The 18,002-nt window shown below is 41.3% G+C and overlaps 1 protein-coding gene across 1 annotated transcript in view; it reads right to left on the reverse strand.

Moving 5' to 3' along the window:
- Positions 1 to 18,002, reverse strand: part of BFSP1 (beaded filament structural protein 1) — a 44,273-nt gene that overhangs the window by 13,485 nt on the left and 12,786 nt on the right. Inside the window, exons 2-3 of the mRNA XM_019548683.1 lie at positions 17,398 to 17,458; positions 2,641 to 2,736 (exon numbers count right to left, since the gene is read on the reverse strand). Of these exons, the coding sequence (XP_019404228.1) occupies positions 2,641 to 2,736; positions 17,398 to 17,458 (157 nt within the window). The remainder of the gene's footprint in view (positions 1 to 2,640; positions 2,737 to 17,397; positions 17,459 to 18,002) is intronic.

Below are 18,002 nucleotides of genomic sequence, written 5' to 3' on the forward strand. Positions count from 1 at the left end.
CTAGCCCTTTAAGAAAAAAAACCCAGAAAAGCCCTGGACTCGCTGATCCTGCAGAAACCACGGGGCTTCCAGGGCTCATACAGAGTCCCTCACATGGTGTGGGGCAGTGGGGATCACCCCCCACTGGTATGAGCAGTGAGTCAGGGTTTTTCTTCTTTTTCTTTTTTTCCATAACCATAGCTGGTGGGCTAGCCATGGGGGGCTGGGGGACTCATGAAGAGCCCCCCACACAGTGTGGTGCAGTGGGAGGCAATGGGGATCACGTCCCCACCCAGCAGCAGCCAGTGAGCTGAGGCTTTTATTTTCAAAGTGCTGGGAGCTGGGGCAGGTGGGGCAGCCATTGCCAGGCTGAGGGGGATGGGCCTGGCTGATTCAGAGATTTGACCAAATCAATTTAGGGCCGTGATTTGAATTACCAAATTGAATCACTGTCCCCCCGAATTGGCTGAATCCAGAGCAAATACTAGACACTTTGCACAGGCCTAGTCAAATTCCTCTTGTGCCTAGTGACCTATAAGGCTATGGTGTAATCAGGTGGCTATCACCACATTCAGCAAGCTTTGACTTCTCAGCCTGTATGACCAGAAACCCATTAATAGAGGGACCAGGTAGATGCAACTTTCAGCATGAATTCAGCATGGATCAAACTCATATCTCTGGCAATAGACTGAGAAGGCTTAACTTTTTTACCACTGGGATCCTTAGTCTGCCTGTGGAATCCTCATCCTGCAATCTTCTAGTTATTCTATTTACAGAAATAGAATCTAGAAACACTTTATAGAGCTAGACCATCTGAAACTTGCTTTCTGTCTCAAAACTCATGATCAAGGAACTGGCTGTCTCCAGAGGGAATCTCCACCTGCCTCTGGATGATACTTGTGAGTAAACTACCTGAGATCTAACTAGATATATATAGCATGCAGTAACTCAGATGCATGATCAAAGGCCACTCCAGCCACCCTGTTTTCTCTATGGGATTTCTCTGATACTACTCAACTCTGTATTCTATTCCAACCCTACCCCTTACAATCAATAAAGTTCTCCTTTGTACCTAGTGTGGGAGACTTATTGGGAGTGGGTCTAGATTATGCCTTGGGGTCCCCTTAATTCAGCTGACTAAGGGAGACCACTACTTGTGCATCCTATTGAGGGAAGGACCCCAAGTTCTTGAAGTCAGTGAAGTACCCTTGAGGGCTACTAGGCCTGTGTTTTCTAGGGGGCATAGTGCCAGGATCAAGCCTGTCCCTGGGTGGTGGCAGCTCTACCCCCAGGCTAGCGGGTGTGCTCCAGGAAGGGGGTCAGCCAGATGTGAGGTGCCCCCAGGGAGGTACTCAGAGCCTGGAAGGTGGTCAGGCACAGTGAGGTGGGTGGCTCAGTGCAGAAGCACCCCCTACTGGCCCACCACAATCCTAAGACCATTTTGTAAGTTAAACGATAATAAAAGATCCATGAAGATACAAATAATCATGTTAGTGACTCTGGCCTGATGACTTCATATGAATTAATTTGGACAAGAGTCTATCTGTTGGTCATGGATAATGAACTGAATGTATTTTGTTCACTAAATGGTCCAGGCTTATCTGGAGTCATGTTGTTTATTTGAACCATTTCAAAATGCCTGTAACACCTAAAAATGCATATAGTATATAAAATCAACCCCCTCCACCTAAGCTTACATCTTGTATTTGTTTGACCTGGCCACTGAAACAGATCAAGGATAGATTAATTCTTTTAAACATTGAATCTAGGGACACACACTCAAAAAACCTGAGCCTGAACTGATTCAATCTTTGCAGGTTAGTCTAACCTGGCTAGGCTAAACCAGTTTGTAACTGTACATACATCCCCTCTGGACTGAATAACTGCTGGCACATGCCTGCAGTGGTTCAGGCTAGAAGTCAGGGGGGCACTAAAGCAGCCTTCCTTCCTTTCCACAGGGCTGAACTGAGGTGGGGTATAGCCAGGCCCTGGCAAGACATTGTGATTAGGGATCCCCCCACCCTTTGATAACAGAGCATTTATCAGTTCTGTTACCAGCATTTAGCACCCCATCAGAAAACAAATCCTCACTCATTAATTGAAGCTCTTCTTAAACAGCTTTTTCCAAAGGAAGGAATGCAGAGACATTACCACTGAGCTATTAGCTCCAAAAGCCCTAAGTGGGCACTGTCCTATCTGCCTTACATGGCTTTAGCTAGCATGCCACAGTGGTGAGTGGGAGAGAGAAGCGTGGTATGGAGAAACCAGCAGATCCTGCTGTGACTGCAAGTCTCTGCTTGAGCTCTAGCCAGGGAGCAGAGGAGAGAGGCCAGCCCTGTTGCGGAGCAGAGAGCTCTGCCAAGCCCACAGATCATGCTGGGATGCTGGGGGAATCTGATTTAACTTAAACCAACAAGGGGTCTAAGACAGACATTGCATAAACTGGTTTGATACAAATCAGTTAAGTCTGATACTACATTCAACCAGGTTTATCTCAAACTGGTTTCAGCCATTTTGAAACTGCACTAAATGTCTGTTCTGTTACAAGTTTAAACCAGTTTATGATCACTTAAACCTGTTTATGTGTTATGTCTGTCCCTAGTCTAACAAACTCCTCCCTAGGGGATGCTCTAAAAGGGGTGGGGAGTTCCTTGCAATTACCTTCTTGTGCCTCTCCTTTGTGGAATTAATGTCATCCTGCAGGAACTGTGATTCAATTTGAAGTTCCAGATTGCACAATAATGCTTCATCTGCTTCCTATAATACAGATAAACATGATGCTGTTAGTATTTGCTTCTAAATCAGTAAGAACAAAGGAGCCAGTTGTCCACAAGATGAATCATTTCACGTTTGTATCCACCTGTTCTGAGATTTAAAGATTATTGGAAGAAATAAGGGTGTTATGAAACCAGCACACAATATGCCCTTTAATTTTTTGTCTTCTATGGTGCATGCTGTGGAGATAATTTCTGAAGAAAAGCAATGTATATATTTCAGCACTGTGGCATTGTCAAATTTCTTCACCATATGCTGAAAGGTGGCTGGCAGCCAAGGAACGGACACTTACTTTGATCCTAAACACTTACAATTATGCTTGAATTCTACACAGGGGGAATCAAAAGAACGAAGTATTGATTTCTCTACTATTTATGACATTATTTGAAACACTTCTTTAATATCCCTGGCAAAATATGCACTGTAATTCTGTGTCAAGCTATTTCTCATCACTTTGTAGGGTTATACCATTGCAAATTTGTTTTTTCTTTTTCATGTTTTTTTTTTAAACAATTCTAGCCCTAAAAAGTATTAATGTGTTAGTATAGAAACACTTAAAATTTGGGGAAAGTTTGGGGGAAAACCTGTAATAATATATTGTACAGGAGGAAGATAATTCCCAAGTCAATTTAATCTAAAAGAAAAAGAAATAATTACTGAGAATTACATATGCGTAGCTGAGATTAGGATATGGCCCAATCTGACCCCAATTGTTATTGTATTATATAATTTTAAAAAATACAAAATGAGGTGTCAAACTTATCCTGTGGCCCAGGCTGAATCCAGACCACAGGGTTTCTTGCAGGCCAGATCCACAGAAGCAGCAGCAACAGCAATAGTAATGATGGTGGGGATAACTATGGCCACCATGGCAATGGGGCAAGCAGTTGCAGGCCAGGCAGCTACTTGTCATGATGGAAGCAGTGAAAATGGCAGCAGGCCAAGTGGCCATGAGGCAAATTGGGGTCTATTGGCAATGCCCTCATTTGCCACTTGTGACTTATAGCCATGTCCACCAGAATACCAAGCCTACAGCAGGCTAGCACCACTTCTAGCCACTCCCACAAATTTCCTAGCCCATTGGTACTGTGACAGGCCAGATGGAGCAGATCCATGGGCCAGGAGCAGCCCATGGGCCATGTGTCTAACAGCTTTGATAGAAAGTAATTTCCAGTAAATTTAACAACATACAGTACAAAATAACGAGTTCTAAAGTGAGTTTTAGACTCAGTCTGACCTCCACCCCCCTGGAAAATGCCATCTTTTTGTTTTGCTTTCACTTTTTTGACTGCAGAATAATAATACAGTACTTCTTCTGTTGTAAAGACCCCCAAAAAGCCATAACAGATCAGAAGTTTTTTGACACTGTGGATTCCTATGGCTCCCTCTACACTTGCAAATAAAGGCACGATTGGATCTAATGCGCAATTCACACAGTTGCACCTCCTGCCATGCCACATGTGCACAGCAGGAGGTGCAATTGAGGGATTGTACATTAGATACCATCACACTTTATTGCTGGTGCAGGCAGGAGCCCAATCCCGGGGTCCCCCTGAACCAGCAAGAAGTAATCTTCTGTACCTGGGAGTCCCATGTACCACCCCCCTACACCAACTCCCATACTTGGTATGGGAAAACACCAGGGCTGGAGGATCCTGCACCCACAGGGTGGGGGGATCTCCCTTGCAGTGATCCTCCTACTGTAGGGGTTTCTCACACCCCCAGGTCCAGGAAATCCCAATCCTCTCACCCTGGTGGTTTGCCGGTAGGCACACTGTGGGGACCCAGCATCCACAACTGTGGGACTTTGCATCCCCACAGTTGCAGGGTGCTGCCAGGACCCAGAATCTGCAGTTGCTGGGACTGAGAGTCCCCATCAGTCTGGGCTGGGCAAGGTACACCCCTGCAGCTAGGAGCCCTGTCACTTGACAGGGCTCCCAGCCTCAGGGGACACCTTGCTACACATGCACATTATGCACAAGGCTTGATAGCAACCAGCTATAAAGTTAGTACACATTTTCAAGCTCTAACTTTTTAGCTAGTTAGAGCTGTTTATTGTGTGAAAGCGACTTGCACGTGTAAGTGTTCTCACGGTAATTGCACAACTAATCAATTAATTATGCAGTACCTGCAATGTGTAGAGGGGACCTCAGTCAAATCCCTGCATTCACCTAGTGAATTATGTTTGGACATGTAATAGGGTTAACATTGCTGTCATGGCTTCTGGCCAGTAAGGCACAGCTGAGCTGAGCTCTTGAACTGCCATGCCTGACTTGATCCCTGGCTAATGTGATTGTCCCAGTACTCTCTGACTGGACTGGCTGATGAAAGCATCACTTAGCCCTTTAAGCACACTGACAGCCTCAGGCTGTAGGCATGCCTTGACAACAGCCTCAGCCTTCTCTGAAAAGCTGTCTATAGCTGTCCTATTCTGGAACTAAGAAGAGTGAACGGGACTGAATTCCTCTACTGACCCCTCTAGGGAAGGGAGTTGACAAGCATTTGAAAGAACCTGTTGGGTGTTAGTATTGGGTGCTAGTCTGAGAAGGAGGAGTTACTGCTATACTTCACTGGAGGGCTAGGCTTGTGAACAGAGCACAAAATGGGGAACTCTAGTAGACTCCCTGCACTCCTTCTGCAACAGATTGGGGATGTCAAGGGCCAAAGGTAACTGCTGACATATGGAATCAGGAGAGGGATTTTTTTACCCCTTCACATAAGGGTTATCAGTTTGATGAGGCTAAGGATTTGTTAGGGTGTTTGCGTATTTGGACTATATGACTGTTAATCTGGGACCTGTCACTCAGACCTCTAGAGCCCCTGAGAAAGAAGCTAAATTGGAGAGATGGTAGTATCCAGGTCTCTCCAGGAAGAGGAGGGCTCCAGTCTGGCATGTATTCTCCAAGCACACAACAAGCAAACAGACACAAGATATTCTTTCCCTCTTAGTTTCCTTTAGTCAGAGCAACCCTAGATGTTTCTTGTTACAAGAGGCTAAAAATAACTTTTAAATGTCTGATGCCTTTTTAAAAACTCAACACTTTCAATTAGCAGCTGTAAATATCCCTCACATTGGTACAGTCATGTGCTGCAAAGTAAATGCTTCCAGCTACAGGCAGAACATATGACTGGTGAGAGAATTTTCCTTTTTTCTACGTGCACAGAAAATTAGTCACAAGCAGTGCCATGCTATTCAGAAATGTGTAGATGCTAGCTCTTTCTATTATGCTATTGATTTTTCTCAGCCAAGTATGCTGGTCCTCCAATAAAACAACAGCAGACTCATTGTTAACCAGCTCAACAGCAAACGCAGCTAATTAAAATAGACCACATACAGAATATTCTAAACCAGTCATCAAGAATATATATCACTTTTCTGCAGTCTTTATAATTTCCTATTGATAGAAAGATCAATATAACAATGAAAATGTTATTAGGCTTGTGGAAGGAAGGCTGACATTACCTATTACCAAATGTTTTTGTACGTAATGGACAAAACTAGTTTTCAGCCGTTTAAATGTGTGTTAGATAGAGAATATGCATTTGCAGTTTTTTCCTTCCATATAAGCTGGTTTTAGCTCTGACTTGATAAATCATGCATCAAAACACAGAGCACAACTGTTTTTCTTCAAAAATTTGAATGATCACTTTATACAAATTACACAAATCACTGTGTCCAATTTTTTTTTATCTTCAGCTTCATATAAAACTCCAGCAGTGATCTAAGTGAATTAAATTGGATTTTCATTCAATAACAGTGAGAAAGGAATCTGCCAGATCCAGTACTGTAGAATTTGTACATAGTGACTGACCAAATGGAAACATCTACATGAGACATCTACTGAGGAGTTGCCTAATTAGCTCTGCAGTAAATACCTTGGCATCTACATGTCTAGCCCTATTAGGCCAAAGGAAACTAATAAACTCTGCAGCAGGGTAGTACTTGTCAATACAAGTACCGCCTTGTTGCAGAGTTTTTTACCCCACAGCATCACACATGTAGATGCTGATGGGGCTGGCTGGGTTACAAAGGTACTTGAGTGTCCAGCCTGCCTGACAACTAGCCCCCACCACAGCCAGCCCTTCCACTGTATATTGAGCCAGGTTGGAGCAGCCCTGGGCTAACAGGCTGACTTCTGCAGCCCCCTGTCAACCAGGGCTGTTCCAACCCAGCTCAGTGGCCTGTGGTCCTAGGCATGCGTTTAAGCAGTGCAATCAGGAGCAATAAATTCCAGCACAGTATGCACCAGAACTTATTGCTGCACGCTATAGCATGTACAGATTCTCCCAGTAGTTATTAATTACAACAAAGAGGAAACCTGTATTGGAAGTTTCAACTTTATTATTCTATGTCATTTGTCTAGCTAAGTGGGGTTTAAAATGCATTTCTCAAAACAGGCATTTCAGCCCTCATTAGAGTATTAGCCAGTTCTAACTTGATTCCGTCAGATACCAACAAGGTCCAATTTGGCAAGTAGATCCCACTATCTGTCTGGTGTTTACAGTGAATTTCAGATGACACACTCACTATCTACCTCTGCTTCAATGGGTTTGTGCTGTCAAAAAGACTCCCTAATGCTCAGATTAAAAAGGAGGAATAAATCAACACAAAGTTATACATGAGACTACCCCATGGCTATTTCCTGGAAAGATCCAGTAATTGCAAAGTAAAATGACCTTAGCCTTCTATGTAACAGTCACTGCATTCCTGTAGTCTTAGTTTGGCTTGAATGCAATCAAATATCAACTGATGTATAAGTGTAAGGATCTATGAAATATACCTCCTAATTAATATGTGACAATTGCCGGAACTTTGCAGTCACCATAATATGATCTCATAGTTGCTGCCTCCCTGGAAAAAAGAATATCATGGCCAAGAGCCAGGCTGACTAAGATGTACAAACTTCACCAAGTCGTTTGAAATAATGGGAAGTATAACTATTAGTGTGAAGTTTTGTCAAATGCCTTCAGGATTATGCAAAAGCACCCCCCACCTCTATTGTAATTATAGAAACGGTAAAAAGATTGTAACCAAAGTTACTTACTGAAGCTTCTCTTTCTTTTTTCTCTGAATATGGTCTGCAAACTGGTAGTTATAAATTTGCCCATTATGCACATAGATCAGTGAATAATCTGCTTAAAAAAAATAATCCTGGCTTGTTAAAACAAGAGGTTGTGCTGAGCATTTCACTGGCTTAAGAATCACAACTTTCTGTTTGAGCTGCTGTTGGTTACATGGTGTGTGAACTTGTTCTGCTTCCTGGGTGAATTACCTAATTTAGGTGTGTCTATACATTCACTAATGTGCCATAGTTGCTTCTCATTAAGTTTATGTGCAGTAACTTGTCCTATTGTACAGTAGCGCCAATGCACAGGTTTTTAGTGATGCTTATTGCACAGTAGGCTAATATTACTGTGCAGTAGCATATTAGCAGCATTTTCCCCCAATATGCTACTGCACAGTGTCATTAGGATACTGCGCAGTTAGCGTCTTGTGTAGATGCACCTACTGACATTTAAACTATCAAAGGAAGTTTTCCATGAGCACCTGAAGCCCACAGTAGTTCATAACCCAGATGGTCTAAACACTGGGCTACATGGTGGTTGTCACTTTGGCCAGTGCCTCAAGGACTAAATCAGAGATGTCCAGAGCTAAAAGCCTTAGCTAGAAGACCAAACACAGGCTTGCATCCCCCTCTGGATCTAACACAAAAGGTAGAAGTTATAATATACACTGGGTGCATCTACATATTCATTAATGCACTGTAATTAGTGCACATTAAGTTAGTATTTGGATAACCAAATACTAAATCAATGTGCAGTAACTTATGCTATTGTGTGGTAATGCTGGCGCATGGGTTTTTTTTGGATGCTAACTGAGCAGCAGCCTAATACTACTGTGCAGTAGCATATTAGAGTGGGCTTTGCCTGGCACACTACTGCTCAGTGTTATTAGGCTACTGCGCAGTTAGCATCTTGTATAGATACACTCACTGACGTTTACTCTATCAGAGGAAGTTTTCAATGAACACCTAAAGCCCACAGTAGATTATATTCTAGCTGGTAGTTGTCATGGTGTTTTTAAAGACAAGGGACGTTTTTGAGCTCTGGAACTAAAGTTCAGTAGCTGGGTATCTGATAAACTACTTCAGAGTGGGACCTTTAACACAAACTGCCCAGTGGGTCTAACTGGGAAAGAAGCTGGGGGTTGATAGATGCCTGTACACTTCATTAATATCCAGGAGTTTTAGAGCTTCTCTGAAGAGGCTGTCTCTATCCAGTAGCTAATGTATGTTTGGTCATAAAGTGTGCCTGCCTGCAAGGGAAGGAACAATGCTCCAAGGCCTCAAGCCTCCATCCAACCCTTTGTTCATGCAGGTAGGGCTGTGAAGCTAGGGTCCCATAACAGAGCATGAGATGCACCAACTTCCAAAATTCAGCTGCACTCCTTGTATGATGGAACCATACTGGTTTTGACACCAGTCTTCCCTCCCTCTGGAGATGGGGCTGTATTAGCTTCTGCATTATGTGAGCTCTTCAGCAACAGTAAAACTTGTTCAACATGAGCTCTAGTACATTGGCAAATATGTACAATTATCATCCTGAAATATCTTGAAAGGGATTAATATGAAAACAGAAAGAAAAGTATGAATAGTACAAATAGCCTCGATCCAGCAGAATAACTTCTGCTTTTGGCAGAGGAAAATAAAGATTGTTTAACTTTAACAGGTTATAAGCCCAAAAGCTGAAGGACTAGCAGTGGAAACTAGAGCTGGGGAGAGATGAGTTATCTAGCTTTTCACAAAATAAAGCAAATAACAAAGGCGGGTAATTCAGATTTATTACTATATTTTTAAAAGCCAGTCTTGAATAGTTTTTAAAGATGCCCAGGGATTATTAAATCCTTTTATTAAAGCAATAATCCTGGGGCTGGGCACTTTGCTGCATGGTTAATAGCTCAGAGGTTGCAAGTTCAAGGCCATAGCAAAAGTGTTCACAGAACAGCCCTGCTAAATTCTAATGAATCTATAAATTCTGCTAAATGCCTTGTCACAAGCACACAGAAAAGGAAGGACCCTCTCTCCTTATGCTACTGGCTTAATTTTGTAAAGTTTATATTGAGAGGAGCATAGAAACTGTTTCAAAGAACCCAATTTCCCTTGTCTGAGAAACTAGACTTATAGTTAGGAATGAATCCTGTGAGGGGCGGAGTACTCTTGCTTCCCAGGAGAGTTCACAAGTTTTGAAGGTTCTTGGCATTTTATAGGATTGAGACCTTGATGCTCCTAAAAAATCTTCCAGTGCAACAGCATACTTTTCCTTTCACCTTCTAGGAACATTTGGATGTTTGATATTAACCTGAGGGAGTAATGAGCATGTTGATGGACTTTCACTGACTATTTCTACATAGAATTCAAGCAGTCAGAAGAACTCCAGTCCTGGGCATAGAATGGAGTATTAAAGGTACTATAAGCAACTAACCATGTTGGGACACACATCCTCAGCTGGTATTAAATTGGCAGAGATACATTGACTTTGAAGATGACACTCCAGTTCAGCTAGAGGTCGAAAGGCTTGATGCCGAAATTGATGGTTAAATCTACAGATCTATTTTGCTGAAGGACAGAGTAGGTAATCATAGGTTCTCCTGGTCTTAATTTTTTTGAATATATTGGCTGAGGAGCTGGCCTGTGACTTTACTCTGAGTAATGGCACTGACATTAATGAGAACCTTCAGAGAAAGGAAGTTGTACATGCAGGTGACAGAATCCAGCCAATTTCATGGGCATCAGAGAGGGGGAAGTATATGCACCACCGCATAATGAACAGATGATCCCTTTTGCTCAAAGTAGGGAGAACTCAGGAAGAGACTATTTGATCTTTGTTACTTCTGATCCTTCACTATTCCCATTTTTTATCTCTAGGTTATGGGTTAAAACTTATTGCCCATGAGTCAGATCCAGCCTGGAGAGCCATAGGACCCAGCCCACAATTTTGTCATTGTTCTGATGTCAGCACTGAATGGCAGGACCCCACATCAGAGTGAGTAGCTTTGCCTGTGCCATGGCCAGGCAGCAAGGAGAAGAAGCAGCATTAGCAGTGTCCAGGTTCTAGCTCAGGCCCACCTTGGACCCAAGCCAGGTCAGTCCAGCCTGCCATTGCAAAAAGGTTGACAACTGCTGCTCTAGGTGATATAGCTGGTGGATATATAGAACAAACATTCACTAATAGCAGACAAATTAAATATATATGGGAGAAAGTATGTGAAGAATGCTTAGAAAAGCACTATTGTCTACCACATGTCTCATTGTCACATCTCTTAAAGGCCATGTTGAAATATATGTATCACCACTTTTTTTTGCCAGTGCGGTGGGTTGCAGTGGGGTGTGATCTAGAGATTCTGCTTTCACTCCTGCATCTCATGAGAATACCCCTGACCAAGGCACTCACAGCTGGTCCCATTCTCTCACTTTATAGCCCTTCTGCACTGGAAAACAATAAAAAGGAGCTAACAAACTTGAACAGTTTGTTAAGAAGATTCATGGAAAGGGTTTAAATACAGGAGCAGATGGGACAGTACTGCAGATTTAATCACTCCATTTATTGTCATACCAGGCATCTGCTGTGCAACATTCTCCATATTGCTCAGCTAATGTGGGCCACTTATACTCAGTACAGAGTACAAGGAGACTTTCATCTCTCCTTGATGGTGATTCAAACAGTAACCCTTCCATTACAATGCTGTATGTCTATATTTCATATTTTCATAATTCATATTTTAAGTGGAATGATCTTTACACTACCAGCAAACATTGCCAGGTCGGACTTGCTAACAGATATTCTAGTCAGCCTAATTAGGTTCCATTTCTGAGATAAATCCATAATATATACCTTTGCCATCAACATGGGAGTTTGGCTTCTGTAAGCTGGCATGTTGTATAATTCATGTAAAATTGCTGGTGTTCCTCCATGGCTTGAACAGGTGTGTGTGCATGTATGTAAAGAGGGAGATGGGAAATATCTCTGTTATCCTACATGATCTGCTGTATCTCTTTCAAACTCACTAGGACTGAATAGGATACTTTAAAGATGTAGAAGCTCAAACATGGTATCTCATGAATGAAATTCATTCAATGAAATTAAATATGAAGTATATAGTATTAGTATATACTTGCCTATAGAATACTAAGGGCCTAGATAACCATCAAGAGGGCTGAAGAATTCTCCATTGAGAAGTTTGGTATAATTAACACTACTTAAACCTGATGGGAGAGCTTGCATGATGGGAATATTAAATCCTGGGTAACACGGAGCCAGCTTGAGTTGGGAGCATAGCAACTGTTTTGATGAACATACATCAGGCATCTGCACAGTATCCTTTCCACTGCAGCTGATGTTGAATAAGCAATGCTTCTATGCTGGTGGTGTTAGCTTTGGTAAGGAGACTGGCATTTGTGCCATGATTCTCCTACTTTATGGCAAGGATTTTTGGAGGTAGTGCTGTTGAAGGTGTTACAGACTTTTTAGGTGGTTCCTGTAGGTCACCCAAGCTTCACAGCCACAGAGAAGCAGTGGGATTACCACAGCCTTATGTAATAGAAGCTGTGTTTGATTCCTGATGTTGTGATCATTGAACACGTGATGATACAGTCTTTTAAAGGCAGAGGTGGCATATTGAATCCTATACTTGATCTCCTCATCAATGTTGGTTGATGTGGTATGCAAAGTGATCTTTGCTGGGGGAGTTAATTGGCTTGGAGCAGGATAGTGAAGCACTATTGTTTTTCCACTGTTAAGGGTAAATCTCAGGTACTGGTATATTTGAGAAAAGCCACTAAGGGTCATTTATAGGTCCTGCTCAGTATGTGCAACAACAGCACAGTTATCAGTGAACTGAAGTTCCACAATCAAGGCTGATATAACTTTGGTTTTGGCACAGAGGCAGGACAGATTGAAAAGGTTCCTATCCACCCTGTACTCAATGCTGATGCCAGGTGACAAACGGTCACATAGCATCCTTTTGCAACAGTTCTTCATGAGGTGTTGGGGCAATGCTGTGGCAAAAGGACTAATGAGATTCTTGTTTATATCATAGTAGGGGTTCAGAGGTGTGTGTGTGTGTGTGTGTGTGTGTGTGCGCGTGTGTGTGTTGGTGGGGGGGCAGCAGTCATTTTAAACCCATACAAACAGCATTGCTGAGACAGATGTAGAAGTATTTTGGAAAGTTGTGGTATCAAAGTGTCTACAAGATATCAGAAATAGCCAAAAATGCGAAGGATGATGGGAGTGCTTAATGAGTTCCATCTGAACTTCTCAACAAAGAGTACATGGGGTGCCTGTAGATGTATGGGGACACTACTCTGACACACAGTAATTATAGTGCATTGGAGCAGACCTGATTAACGAAATCTGCTGGAGCGTGCTAATCAGCATGCTCCAGCAGCCTCTGTGTCTCATGTATTCAAAATCCCTGCACTTCAAAATAACAGCAGGGGTGCTTCAACTAAAATTAATTGAACTAAAGCTTCCCCACCACCATTTTGAAGCACTGGGTGCTGAATACATGAGATGCTGAGGGCACTTTAATGAGAGCGGCTTTCAGAGCCATTCTTATTAGAACACCCCTGCCCCCCACCCCCAAAGCATGTGTAAAGATGCCCAAAGTGACTTACAGTGGAGAAGAAACTAAATACTAGAGGTTCTAGTACAGCATAGAAAGGCATAACAAGAATCAATGGCTAGAAGTTGAAACCAGATTTAGTCAGAATAAGGCAGTGAGGGTATTTAATCACAGCAAAGGAAGCATGGATTTCCTATCTCTGGATTCCTTCAAATAAGAGCGAGGTGCTTTTCTGAAAAACAGGCTTCAGCCAAGTACAATTTGGTTCATGGACAAGTGACAGGGTGAATCCTAGGGAACTTCTACACTAGGGAGACCAGACTGTGCTAGGTAGCATTGCTAAACCCAATGTAAAGTGACATTAGGCATATGCCAATGACTCTTCTGACTGGGTACATTGTTAATGCTTGCTCAGTGCTGCTGTAAGCTGCCTCCACTCCCATCTCTGCCTGGTTTTAGCAGACATGCTGTGCTGCAGTATGCTGCCCCTTAGTATGGTTTAAAAGACCATCTTGCCTTGTATGGCCCTTGAGAAAGGTAGTGAGACTACATGGTGTAATGGCTTTTCTGGTCTTAAACACCATGGATTTATACAATGCACTTGCACGTAATTAAAGAGCTTACATTTTCAAGGTAATATATACGTAGTGGGTAGGTCCAAGGTCTGAATATCACACACATCAAAACTGATGTGTCTGCTATTTAATTGTCTCTTAAGCTTAGTCTGTTTAGCAATACTAACACTGCTGTCACAAATAAGGTCAGACTGGACCATCTCCAAAAGACATGGGATTGAAGCTACAGTACAGCTAACAACACAGCAGTTTTCTTAAGCATTCATTAACCACTGGATCAGCATTAGCAACCAAACAAGCTTGATGTTCCCTGTGAACAAATATCCACTTAATTATGTTAACCATATTAAGGGCCAAGCTTGGAGACAAAGCAAATAGTCACTCATTCGTTTTTTCAGTGGAACAGCAAAGACTGTCAGGACTGTTAAGACTGCCCTACAAGCAAAACTGTTCCTAATTAATGGAGCTCTTTGCACTAAGTCTTCTGTATAGCCTGTGCTTTTCCTCAAAACTCCATTTTTTTTTTGTCATTTGGCTAAAGTATACTACCAATGAAATAGCCACAGCACATCTGTATCCTGCATAGATCATGTTTTTCCTAGCACAGTTTGAGGCTCATATGATCTTGCAATTCTTTGCCATGGAAACAAGAAGACACTGGTATGGAGCCAGGCTAGGAAATTATTTCAGATTTCTGAAATACTGACACCCCTGCACTCTAGAAAAAAAACCATGTTAGAATTGGGAATAGCCTAAGGGTGGGGCTAAGCATGTGATTAAGTGCTCGGCCTATAGTAAAATCCATGGTATGCATGAGTTCAAGCCCTTCAAAATTATTTCTGGTCTGTGGGAAGGAAGTGTTTGATGTATGTTTCTATTCCTTTTCTAAGCCAACATTTTGGTGTTAATAATACCGATCCCACAAGGCAGCACATGCCCTGCAGGATAGGATAAAATCTTCAATCCTTAATAGGGCTGCTTGAAATTTCTTTTGACATTTTTTAAAATCAGAAAAGAGACTCTTCAAACAGAAGCCAAATTGGAAGGAAAACTGTCAAACTGGCTTTGACAGTTTCCCACTTTGAAAAGGTTTGGAGTAGTCAGTCACCCACTTTGATGCTTCAGAAATGGGAAATGTCTATTTTCATGGGTTCAACTATTTGCCCTGAAATATACGCTCCTTTTATAGTAAGATTTCAGAAAGTAACATTCTGAAGTTATATTTCATTAATATTTTAACCTGACCCAATCAATTAGGGTTTTCTTTAGCAGTCCAAGCCAACGTTTATTTCATCTGACTTTAGTCCAACCCCCGATCAAGGCAAGATCATCCCTGTCTAAACCAAACCTGACAAGTGTTTAGGTAATCTGATTTTAAAAAGCTTCCAATAATGAAGATTCTACACTTTCTCTAAGTAACTCTTCTGGTTACTGATTTTGGATTTAAACTTCATTGTTGAACAACAAGAAACTTTTCTACACCTCCATGCCTTTTTGCCATCTGACACCACCAGGGAAGGAATCTAGCCAGATCTGCACAAGAAGGAGCAATTCACAAAGACACTCTCATGAACCTAAAGGAACAGACTACCACCTTCATCTTCCTCTGTGCAAAAATGAAGTTTATTTCCTACCTGTGGGGACTTTTTTACCATTTTTAATTTTCCCTGAGCCTGAAAGCTTGCAGAAAAAGATTTTTTTGGGGGTGCAATTTCTTAGTTGGTCTAATAAAAGGTATCATCTCTGAACCAAGAGGTATTGAGTTTTTGCATTTCTTTTTGTCTCAGATCAATATGGCTACCAAATACATCCCTGGTTGCTTAACTATACTCATAGGTTAGATATTAGAAAAAATTTCTAAATCTCCCTTGCTACAATTTAAGTCCATTACTTCTTGCTCTGTCCTTACAGGCACAGAGGATAAATGATCTCACACCTCTTTTTTAAACTCCCTTTTGCATCCAAAGACTATGACTAAATCAGCACTCAGACTTCTCTAGACTGAATAATTCCAGTTCTTTCAGTCTTTCCTCATGTGCCATGTCTTCCAAACCTCTGATATTTTTTGTTGTTTTTTTCTGGACTTTTTTCAGTGTGTTTACATCTTTCTTGAAGTGCAATGCCCAGAACTGGATATAGTACTCCAGGGGTAGCCTCCACAGTGCTGACAAGAGTGGAACAGTCATTTCCCAGGACCTGCATATGCCACTCTTGCTAACATATCCTAGTATGCATTTTGCTTTTTCCAGCAATATTACTCTCTTGACTAAAATTTAGCTTGTGGTCCACTATAATTCTCAGATCCTTTTTCTGCAGTGCTACAGCATATCCAGCCATGTGCCATTTTGTAATTGTGCATTTGATGGATCTTAGCTTTAATATCACTCTGTTTACTTCAGACCATTTTGCAGATTGATCAGGGTCACTTTGGAGGTTGAGATTTAGATTTGAAAAACTGTTATCTGACTTGGTTTCATCTGCAGCTGTTGTCGAGCTATACACAATTGTGTCCTTCAAGTCATTAATAAAGATATTGAACAGTACCAGTCCAGGACAGCCTCTGGAAACCCCCTCTTTGATATTTCTATACAGATAAAATTTGAGCTATTAAGAACTACCTTTGAACATGAGCATCCAACAGGAGAGTTCAAGCTGTCATGAACACACCTTTATGCAGTTTAATCTAGACCACATGTTCCCAAACCTTTTCTTATTGCGTACCCCCTTCTAGATTTACCAGCTTCCTGCATACCCCTACTAGCATACATTTTATATTTTAACCCTGTAAATGCTAATTATTATTATAATGAAAATTAAATCTGCAATTACACAATTTCTCCCACGTACCACCCCCCACCTCCATTTGGGAACCCCTGATCTAGGCCATATTTCTTTGGTTTATTTATGAGAATGTTGAGAGCTTTTTAAGGTCCAGGTTTATCAGCTCTACTCTCCTCCCTCCTTCACAAGGCCCATTACTTCATTATAGGAAGCATTTGATCTTGACAGATTCATGCTAACTGTTCCTTATGACCCTGTTATCCACTAGATGATTACACACTGATTGGTCTATTAGTAGTCTACCCAGAATTTACATGAAAATGCCCATGATTGGAAAAACAAGAAAAGGTTCCAAATTCTCAAATTTGATTCTGATTTCTGAATGTAGCCGAGACTCAGATTGCATTAGATATGTGTACTAATAATTTATAACCAGAAAAAAAAAGGTAGGATGGAATGGTTGGAATGGTTCTTTCATTAGTTTAGGGATGGGAATTCCAATAAACGTAAAGGAGGAGGAGAAAATTATATTGTATTACCAAGATAAACTGCATCAGAAGAGAGAGAAATGCTTAAAGTGGATTTGGCATCAAATGGAAATGGCCTCAAAGTGAATTTGCCTAATAAATTATGCAGATTGCATACTTGTCATTGTAATTGGCTCACCTTATTCAGGCGTTCAAGAGTCTCTTTTAGCTTCTGCTGAAATTCACATTCATTTCTGTACCTGCAGATAGGGAGAAGTTGAATTGGTTATCTTTTTACAGACTACATTTTCATCTCTAATATGCAGGATATAAGCTTCACATCTTATATAGAGTATGAACTTTGACAGGGACTATCAGGTTTATTCATATTTATATTAGTTGCTCTGCTTCAGATAGTGAGATCAATTCTTTATTGTATTAGTTCCCTATATTCTCCTTCTTGCAATTCATAATGAGATAGGTAGGCACGTGTTATGATTTCTCCAAAGTCCAAGGGTAGATACTTTACAGTAAAATGTCAGTGATATAGTTTTGTCATGGCACAAAACTATATTAGACTAAAGTGCCAGCAATTTAAAAGTTACCATTTTTATAGTTACCTCACTGATATTTGACGTATTTGTATTTCACTGTACATACACAATTATAGTTAACCCCAAGATGAAGAAGATGTACTAAAGTAACCACTGGTAAATGTTAAAACTTGTAATGGCTGTTTTTTCAAAGGATATTTCATCTATGTATGGAATCAGGGCTTTTTAATTATTATTTTATAAGTTTTGA

The sequence above is a fragment of the Crocodylus porosus genome, unplaced genomic scaffold (genome assembly GCF_001723895.1).
Source record: "Crocodylus porosus isolate Cpor-Errol unplaced genomic scaffold, CroPor_comp1, whole genome shotgun sequence".
Taxonomy (NCBI): Eukaryota; Metazoa; Chordata; order Crocodylia; family Crocodylidae; genus Crocodylus; species Crocodylus porosus.